General features: G+C 34.8%; 1 protein-coding gene and 1 long non-coding RNA gene across 2 annotated transcripts; both read right to left on the bottom strand.

The window, feature by feature from the left end:
- Positions 1–219: 219 nt before the first annotated feature.
- LOC110905327 lies at positions 220–546 on the bottom strand. The gene is made up of 2 exons (XR_002573028.2): positions 446–546; positions 220–350 (listed from the first exon to the last, which is right to left on the bottom strand). It is a non-coding gene; the product is annotated as an uncharacterized LOC110905327 (long non-coding RNA).
- An 8,562-nt stretch (positions 547–9,108) lies between these two features.
- LOC110906489 lies at positions 9,109–10,490 on the bottom strand. The gene is made up of 2 exons (XM_022151612.1): positions 10,335–10,490; positions 9,109–9,537 (listed from the first exon to the last, which is right to left on the bottom strand). Exons 1-2 carry the CDS (start codon positions 10,488–10,490, stop codon positions 9,109–9,111), a joined length of 585 nt encoding a protein of 194 aa, XP_022007304.1.
- Positions 10,491–10,741: the final 251 nt, after the last annotated feature.

The raw sequence follows: 10,741 nt of genomic DNA, 5'->3' as shown, positions 1-10,741 counted from the left end.
TTTTTCCTACACAATTCCAACAGAATGTATTATTTTTCCCACACATTTCCTACGAATTTATCTTTGTTTCCTACATAGTTCCAACGGAATGTGACGAAACCTGTTTATTCTTTTTCCTACATGTTTCCTACGGATACATTTAAAAATAAATAAAAAAAACGAAAAATACTTTTTTTCCTGCTAAAAATGCATAATGATAAATATGATTCGGTACATAAATTTAACAAAAACAAATAACATAAATTCGAAGCACATTTAAATTACAAAATCGCCATTATTCACTAATGAATGCTAATCGTTGCTCCTCCAAAATCCAGCACACGCGAATCCTTTACAGCTTCGGTGCAATTCTGTAATATAGCATGTAGAGTTTTAACAACTTAAAATTAGCATCCAAGATAACACATCAGTATCAAAATGTTTTCCATTTTTAAAAGCGGATTACCTATAAGGATTGAAGAAGCAGTAGCTGGGGTCTTCGGCCCGTGATCTGAACTATTGTCGTGAGAGAGCGTTTCCTTGACTTGATCCAGGACTGTAGCTACCTGTTAAAAATAACTATGTAAAAACCATTCCAAGGCCAGGTGCTACTAGTGCTGCAAAGAAAGAACTCTAATATATAGTTAATTATATTTATCAAAGTTAGTTACACGAGAAAATGAAAATAAATATTACTTTGTTTTTAAAACTTAAGATAGAATTCTAATATATAGCTAATTATATTTATCAAAGTTAGTTACACATATGGAAATTAAAAATGTTTAATAAGCAAGAGTAAATTTAAATCATCCAACAAGATTGCAGTTTCATGACAATGTAACTTTTACTGTATTTAATCATCATACTATTGATTACCTACTTATTAATTAGTGATAGTTATCAGTGGCGGGTCTAAAAAAAATTTCATGGGGGGAAATTTATAATCTTGTATCGTAATGGACACTAACAGGTCATACAAGCCCTAATAGACCGTGTGGGCCTTGATATATCTTAATAGCCCAATTAAGGCCTTTATAATGTAACATTCGACGTTGAAGGGTTATACCACGTTGTATTGAGTGATATTATATCGTAACGAACAATTACAAGTCATACATGCCCTAATAGACTATGTTAAGCCTCGATATATCTTAATGGATCGTTCAGGCCTTTATTATGAAACATTCGATGTTAAAAGGGTTACAGCATGTTGTATTGAGTGCTATTATATTGTAACGAAGATTTACTAGTCATACATGCCCTAATAGACCGTGTTGGACCTTAATATATCTTAAAGGTCCGCTGAGACCTTTATTATGTAACATTCGATATTGAAGGGTTACATCACGTTGTATTGAGTGCTATTATATCGTAACAAAATATTACAAGTTATATATGCCGTAATAGAGTGTGTTGGGCCTTGATATATCTTAATGGTCCGTTAAGGTCTTTATTATGTAACATTCGACTTTGGACGGTTATATCATGTCATATTTAGTGATCTTGTATCGTAATGGACACTAACAAGTCATACAATCCCTAGTAGACCGTGTGAACCTTGATATATCTTAATGGCCCAATTAAGGCCTTTATAATGTAACATTCGACGTTGAAGGGTTATACCACGTTGTATTGAGTGATATTCTATCGTAACGAACAATTACAAGTCATACATGCCCTAATAGACTATGTTAAGCCTCGATATATCTTAATGACATATATTTTTATTAAATAATAGAACTTTATATTTTAAAATCATTAATTTTCTTAATTATAAATATTTTTTATGATAAATTGGATTCCTACGCATTTCCTACTAATGATTAAAATGAAAACTAATTTCGTAAGAATTGCGTTAGTATTTTCCTACACATTTACTACGGATATATATACATATGTTTTAAAAATAACATATATGTGTATTACAAAAAGAATTATCCATTCCGTGAGTAATCTGTCGGAATTTCCAACACACATCCTACGGAATCAATTTAGAAAAAACATATATTTTTATTAAATAATAAAATTTATATTTTAATATCGTTAATTTTGTTTATTATGAATATTTTTTTACGATAAATTGGATTCCTACGCATTTCTTACCAATCTTTAAAATAAAAACGAATTTCGTTGGAATTCCGTCGAAAATTTCCGACACATTTCTTACGCATACTGATTCCTACGAATTTCCGACTAATAGTTAAAATGAAAATGAATTCCGTCGGAAATCCGTGGGAAATTTCTGACACTTTTCCTACGCATAACAATTTGTGGCTTTTTTGTCGCTTTTTTGTCACAAAAATAAGACCCTTTCTTATTCGTCGGAATTCCGTGGGAAAAGTGTCGCCATTTTCATTCGTAGGAAATGTGTAGGGAATTTTCGTAGGAATAATAGCAGTTTTCTAGTAGTGAATGACATACTGACTAAGAAGAATGTTTGTAGGTTATGTAAAGAGGTATGGTCCTAAATCAGTGTACATATGTCACGGGGACCGCACCACCTTTCCAATATGGCGTCCACATCACACAAGTGCATCCAGAAGGTTCTGGAACCTTCTGGAAGAAGTCGCTGGAAGAAGTCGCCTGGTGACAATAAAAATGGCCCTGCAGACAAAAAGGACAACATGTGGCACCAATAGATGGACGCCAACTATGATTGCAAGATCCTTGGAGGATAGGCCGACATCCAGTACGAGCAGGCGCCCAGCTGGAACGTATGACCACGCGTCACGTCACGTTTGGGACTGACGATGCCAGAGGAGACGGAAAGGATATTCTCCTTGGTCGGACAGCTGCTGAGCACTGGTTAGCTGGCAGGCCTCCTCCTCCTTCATTCTCCAGCTATAAATAGAGGACTCCACCTCCAGGTTTAAGGATCCGATTTCTTACTCTCTTACTCTTAACACACACTTATCCTCAAAACAATACTTATTCTCACGCCGGAGGGTGGTCACAAGGAGAACCCCCCCTATTCCTCTCCTTGTGGCGAGTCACCGGTGTTGTTGTTTTGTCGGATACTCCCTGAAAGATCAGCTTAACGGCGAGTGAAGAAAGAGACTGAACCACTTTTTGCGAGAAGACCAGATGTGATAACCTAGTGTTAACCAATGTTTCATCATTATTTAATATCAGAATTCTTGGAAGAAGATGAGATTGAGTAGTGCTTGACAGTTTTTATGGTTTTTTATCATAATAAACGTGAAAATTTGATCGATATAAAAGTGATAATTAATATGCTAGATACTTAGATAGTGATCGTATCTACCAAAGGGCATGGTGACTAATGGTAACAATGTATTAAAATATTTATTCTCCTAATTGGTGAGAGTTTAAGTTCCTTTAAAATAATGAAGAATAAGAGCAGGTTTAGAGGTGTATGAATTTTACATTATAAAAAACACATATTTTATGTCTTTTTGTGAAATAGAGATTCAAAATATTGTGGAAAAAGAAAAAAAATAAATATAAAGTTATTAAATGGCATAGAACCAATGTTGTAGGACTTTGTACTTTTTTGCTGTATCCATCTGGCTTCTACAACGACTTCTAGATGCCTGACAAACGTCTCCGCCCTCCACACAAGAAAACCGCCCTTTTTCTGTTTAAATAAAAGAAGAAAGAAAAAAAAAAAACCTGCCTTTTTTTTATCTTTTATATTATGGTTACTCTTTATAATTATAACTAATCTACGTTTCCGCGTACTTTATGTTCAGAACTGGGTGGTATCAAATATAATATGCTTCTATTCGATAATATAAATTAAAGTTACTCTACTTTTCAACTCAAAGTTGATACATATTATATATCTATAATAAAAACCATGATCCAATCGCGATGCTATCGAGTTAAATCGAATACGTCAAAAAATGCGTTTTCATATGTTAAACGAGTCACATAACACTTGGACTAATCCGTTTGATGTATGCAATGTACCCTTGCCGCAACGCGCACGGGTTTAATTTCTAGTTACAAAACTATAGAGTTAAAAATGTATATAATTTATAGTATAAGGTGTGTAATAGAAACTTATAAAAAAACAAAGTTACCGTTCACACAAGTTAGTAACTGTTATAAACTATAGAGTTAAAAACGAATATTATTTATAATATAAAGTGCGTAACTAAAACTAAAAAAAAATATAAAAAAATCAAAGTCACTATTCACAAAAGTTGCTAATTGTTATATACTAGAAAATAGTCTCATGCGTTGCAGCAGAAATTCGGTCAGTTGATTTGGTTCATTGTGATACTGGTTTTCGCTATAGTAACTCAAAATAAAGTGGTAAATTCTTTTTTTAACCCCTTTCAACTATTTTTAACTTCCAGTTGATCTTAACCTTGAAATTCATTTGATCAAACAAGATTGCTTTTCACGCTTCTTAGATGAATACTGCCTTAAATTTGATCCTCCATCTATATATATATCTCTCTCTCCCATCTCTCGGTTCCTAGTCTTGCTGGATTTGAAGTAGGGAACCTACCCAAGAACCCTTGGATTTAAGTTAATCAAAAGTTGTGATCTAATTAAATTTGAAAAGGCTGACTTATAGAAAATTGACACGAAGAGACAAAATTTGAGTAAATGAAATATATCTCCATATCCTTCTCTCACATTACGAAACAAGCTGGGGAAAAAGAAAAAGGCTTTTAATGCAATAGTTCACATTACGGTGTGGAGCATTTGGACGGCACGGAATAAGCTAATTTTCAATGGGGTATATCCGACAGTTACGACCATATTGGAGGAAATAAAGGCCATGAGCTACTTATGGGTCAAAAATCGATCAAAGGAGGCTGGATTAACTCAGGAAAAATGGAAGACTTTTGACGTTTTTGGTTAATGTTATAGAGAATAGCAGGGCTGAGTTTTTAGTTTTTTCACTGGTGTATCATATTTTGGTGTATTTTGTATATTTGGTGTAACAACTTGTTAATGAATAAAGCGTTTTTGTTGGCCGTTAAAAAAAAAAAAAAAATTCATTTACAATGTTGTTTTACATGTAAAACCTAATTTTTTAACTTATTTTTTCATAACATTATCCAAGAAGTGATGTTACAATTCCCAAGTTTTTTTTGGTTGAGCAGCCTAATCTTTTTTTAAATGAAAGTACCTGTGATTTCATACTTTACCGCGTTTTTGTAGTTCCCTAATAAACCCACATATATTGTAATTAGTGTATCTCACCTACACACGTGTATGTATATATATATATATATATATATATATATATATAGGAATGATATTAGGAGAAAACGATTTGAAATGTGAGAACAGTGCGAACGATTTTTAGTCATAGGATCTTTGTGATTTGTGGCTAAGATGATGCGGTGACTTTTTTGTAAATAATGGGAACCTTAGAACTATCAGGAGGGGTAAAATTGGAAGATCCAAATAAGGATGCACATGCTAATCACATGCCATTTTTCCCGTCATATTTAAACGCCAATAACTTTTTTATACGTGATTATTTTTCTAAAAAAATTACACCATAAAACTCAACGTTTTTAATCTTTCCAACGAGTATACTATTGATATACTTTTCGAAAAAAAATGAACTGGGTTTTATGGCGTATTTCTGAACTGGGTGTTTTATGGCGTTTTAGACTAGGTATTTTTATGGCGTTTTTCTGAACTATGTGTTTTTATGGTATTTTAACTAGGTATTTTCAAGGCGTTTTTCTGAACTGAGTGTTTTATGACGTTTTCAACTGAGTTTTTCATGGTGTTTTTTCTGAAATGAGTGTTTTATGGCGTTTTTAACTGGGTATTTTTATGGCGTTTTTCTGAATTGTGTATTTTTATGGCATTTTATTTGAACACCCAGTTCATGTGAGTGGGTTTTTTTGACAATATTACCCCTTAGTGTAATTTAGCATCAATGCCACACGTCAACACCAAAATCGTTCTCACCGTCCTCACACTTTTCACCGTTTTCCTTAAATCATGCCTATATATATATAGGGGAAGGATAAATCGAAAACCCACTTGAGTTGAGAAAACTCAGAAAACCTTTGTAAAAAACCATGTCAACTCAAGAAACATTTCTAAAAAAAATAGGAAATGTAATATACATATATTTGAACATTTTTAAAAAAGAAACACAAAAAAACACCAAGTAGTTTTTTTTTTAAAAAAATGTTACAAAATTTCAGGTTACATAATATATATGTCCAAAAAAAATGTAACATACAAATTTTCAACATTTTTTTAAAAAAAAAATAGTAAGCGTTTTTTACATTTTTTTTCATAAATAGGTCCGTGTACATTTATGTTACATTCCCTACTTTTTTTAGAAAAAAATAAAAATGTTACATAGGGTTTATTTGGGTTTTCTCAACTCACATGGGTTTTCGATTTATCTTTCCCCTATATATATATATATATATATATATATATATATATATTGTCACACCCTCAATTTCCACATGCGGAGTTTTACCGCGAGGCGTGTGACCGGCCAGGATCTAGCCACTAATTATGTTGAACCAAACATTTAAAATTATAAAAACGTCACTAACAACCTGATTAGCGATATAGTTTTAACTGTCCAAAACATAGTTTTTGTTGCAGCGGAAATATAAAGTTAAAACCCAACACGAACTTAAAAACCACAAGTTTAATAAATGTTTCAAAACGTAAAGTTTTAACGAACCATACAACTTCAGCAGTTTGCAACGCCCGTCCACAGCTGTACCAACTGACCTGCAAAGCATGCAAGTGCGTGTCAACAATAAAGCTGGCGAATTCACAAATTTCAGTTTAGCAAAAGTAAAGTTCATAAATGGTTTTGGTTTATGTATGACTCGAGTAGCTAGCCCTCATCAGATGACTAAACTTTGTACCAAATGTTGACATTTCGTTGTGCCCTAATGTCTATTAACATTAATGCAAGAGTGAAGGTTAGAAGTTCACGCCCGCCCCCCTAGCACGGTGTGAGGTTTGTTAAACCTAATAGCGGTATCAACTAATACCCTACGTATGCCTACCCGGCAATCTAATCGGTAAAATGTAGGGACTTTCATGATAGACTTTTTCGTTTAGTCCAAGTGTACTACTCCATCTCCAGTGGATAGTATGTTACAGTGGTTCCAACATGGAACGCGCGTGTAGCCCCAACTAGGGCGACCGTAAAAAGTGTTGTCCCAACTAGGACGCATGCTTTTGGAAAAAGGTTGTGAACTCACCTTAGTTTGCTCGGCAGTAAACTTGAAAGGTGACCAGGAATAATCTCTTCCTGACATGTTTACCGTTTCAATTAGTTTAATTTATGAATTCCTACAAGTAGTCTAACACATAGCCACAGAATCACGTTGTCATACAATTACTCGTTTAGGTAAGTTTGTGCATATGATCATATCATTCCATAAACACATTCATTGTCACCTAATAATGTTCTAGTAACATTCAACACCTTTTGATAACATGTAGGCACATTTAAAACGTTCACAAACACTTTCAGCTCAGTGTAGTTTTATGTCAGATTTTATGCAGTTTTCTGGAATTTATTTAAAATACTAAACGCACTCAGAAAATTATGATATTTTAACAAAACATGTTATTTAGTCCTCGAATACCAGTTTATTTTTCTCATGACTTGAATCTTTACAGAAAAATCCCTAACAATCATTCTTTACACCTATGTCTGATTTATAACTTTCTAATGACAATTTACACCAAAAATCATTTAAAAATCCTCGTTCAGTATTCTTACGAAATTCCAGTGGAAGATTTTCATGATCACCTGGAGCTACCTACAGTAAACATTTTAGATCATAACTAAATCTCTACATTGAGTTATGACATTCTTAATGGGCTGCAAATTCTGACAGAAAACACAGCCTGGACCTTTGTTATGAAAAAAAAATCATTTAAAATATCAGATCACGTCGAAAAATTATGATTTCATTGGGGTTTGAAGAGTATTTTAAACATTACATTTTAGGTTCAATAAAAAGTGGATTTCATTATGTTTTGACCTCGTTACAGCCAACACAATTCGGCTGTAAAGATTTGGACATAATTTGTTTACTTTCAGCTCTTCCCAAAAACGTGTTTATGATCTTGTTTACCCCAAATCTGACCCGTACATTATGCATAACTCCAAATATATCAGATTCAACAGCCAAGTTATAATCAAAACCTTAATTTTTAAATCATGAAAAACATCAAAATTGATTAAGAAAACTTACTTGTAAGCATTAAAGGGTATTGAAATCGATTAAGAAAGCCACCAATTGCAAGATTCAAGCAACAAATCAAAGTGGAATGGTGTTTTGAAGGAACAATTTCTAAATTATGGTGGAGGTGGGGCTGCCATACGTATTTGGGGGTTTAGGGTTGGGTTATGTTTTGTTTACCTAATTAAAACCCTTGGGTGGTTCTTTTGGTGGGCTTTTGTAACTTTTGGTGGCCCTTTCTAGCTAACACAAGCCCACCAAACCATTTTTACTAATTTTTAATAGCCCAAGTCTCTAAAAATAAAACCCACTAGTTTGTTTATAAAAAAATAATATTTTTATAACGCTAGATCACACATAAACGCACATTGTTCGCAATTACGAGAAACAATCAACAAGTAGTCCATGTAATCAAATAACATATAATTCCACTCAATTATTATTATTTCTATGCAATACTATATCCATGTTTCACCAACTCTCGGGGTCAGACTTGTGTGCAGTTTGGTAATTCGGTTGATTCGCCGAATTATTGTTACGTGAGTGTTCGTGTACTAACTGGCACACTTAACCAACCAATATGAAGTGAAATGCTATAATGAATGTTTTAAATCATATTAAAGATAACGGAGTTGTGTTAACAGAGTTAACCTGAAAAATCTCAGTTGTCACATCATCCCCAAGTTGATAAAATTTTCGTCTCGAAAATTTACTAATGTAGGGTAATGGACAGGCTCGTGTGTGGTCTAGCAATTTCCCGAATTACTGCTACTAGAATGATTGTGTTTGTACTTTATGTAATGTTCAATGCACTTAATTAATTCCAATTAAATGTAATGTGTGAATGAATGATCATGATAAAAGAGTTTACGAGAGTAGTTTATAATCTGAAATTGTCGGATGTCACGTCATCCCCAAGTCGAGTGGGAATTTCGTCCTGAAATTCGTTAGTTTATTCACCATTAGGCATCGCGGTTTTGAACAATTGAGGATACTTGCGCATCATTTGATCTTCTCGCTCCCATGTAAACTCCTTTCCACGTTTCGAGTTCCAACGAACTCTCATAATAGGAATTCTTCTGTGTTTAAGAGTTTTGACTTCTCTATCCAAGATCTCAACTAGTTCCTCGATAAAACATAGTTGATCACCAATTTTCAACTCTTTGAATGGAAACACAAGTCTTTCATTAGATAGACACTTCTTTAGATTTGAGACATGAAAAACGTTGTGCACGCTGCTGAGATCTTCAGGGAGATTCAATCTATGAGCCATAGTGTTGATTCTTTGTACAATTTCAAATGGTCCAACGTAACGCGGATTTAACTTTCCCGTTTCCCAAAACGGACCACATCTTTCCAATGTGAGACTTTCAGCATAAACCTGTCACCCACTTGAAGTTCCAATGGTTTTCTATGTTTATCGGCATAACTTTTCTGACGGTCACGAGTTGCCGCCATTCAGTTTCTGATCTGGACGAGTTTCTCCAAAGTTTTAAGGACAAGTTCAGGACCAGTAATTTGGCTGCCTCCGACTTCATCCTAACAGAGAGGTGACCAGCATTTCCGTCCGTACAACGCTTCGAATGGTGCGGCCTGGATACTGGAGTGGTAACTATTGTTATAGGAGAATTCCACCACAGTAGGTGTCTTTCCCAACCGTTACCAAAATCAATAACACATGCCCATAGCATGTCTTCGAGAGTTTGGATGGTGCATTCGGTCTGACCATCGGTTTGAGGGTGATAGGCTGTGCTCATATCTAAGCGTGTATCGAAAGATTTATGCATAGACTGCCACATATATGACGTGAAATGAGGGCCACGATCAGAGATGATGGAGATTGGCACTCTGTGCCGTGAGACTACTTCCTTCAAGTATATGCTGGCAAGTTTTTCATACTTGTTGGCTTCTTTGATTGCGAGGAAGTGAGCAGATTTAGTTAGGCGGTCCACGATCATTCAGATGGCGTTGTTCTCTCTTTGAGTTCTGGGTAGTCTGGTTACGAACTCCATGGAAATTTGTTCCCATTTCCATGTTGGTAGTTCTGGTTGCTAAAGCAACCCAGACAGCTTTTGGTACTCAGTCTTGACCCTGGCGCAGGTCAAGCACTTTCTTACATACTTGGATATGTTCGCTTTCATGTTAGGCCACCAATATAGTGCCTTCAGGTCATGATACCTTTTTTTCAGAAACTGGGTGAATCGAGTATCGAGACTTGTGTGCTTCGACCATCAAAAGATCTTGCAAGCTTCCGTATAGTGGAACCCATATTCTCTCCATGAAATAGCTAATACCGTCTGATTTAGTTCCGAGTTGTTTCTCCATGGCCCGCATGGATTCAGCTAGAAGATTCTCTTCCTTCAATGCTTCGACCTGAGCATTGAGAATTTGTTCTGGAAGATTCAAATGAATCGTAAGTTGTAGAGGTCGAACTCGTTTAAGTTGGGTTTCCTTTTGGCTGAGGGCATCAACTACAATGTTAGCCTAGCCCGGATGGTATCTGATAGCGCAATCATAATCATTCAGGAGTTCAACCCATCGACGTTGTCGCATGTTTAACTCCTTTTGTTCGGATATGTGCTGGA

The sequence above is a fragment of the Helianthus annuus genome, chromosome 14 (genome assembly GCF_002127325.2).
Source record: "Helianthus annuus cultivar XRQ/B chromosome 14, HanXRQr2.0-SUNRISE, whole genome shotgun sequence".
NCBI classification, from domain to species: domain Eukaryota; kingdom Viridiplantae; phylum Streptophyta; class Magnoliopsida; order Asterales; family Asteraceae; genus Helianthus; species Helianthus annuus.
This window is presented reverse-complemented; position numbering and strand designations above follow the sequence as displayed.

Excerpts from the sequence above, each read along its gene's own strand:
- LOC110906489 (XM_022151612.1), bottom strand. The coding sequence starts at position 10,490 with ATGCGGGCCATGGAGAAACAACTCGGAACTAAATCAGACGGTATTAGC. Across the intron at positions 9,538-10,334 it reads ACCCAGTTTCTGAAAAAAAG|GTTTATGCTGAAAGTCTCAC; the intron begins GTATCATGACCT and ends AGTGGGTGACAG.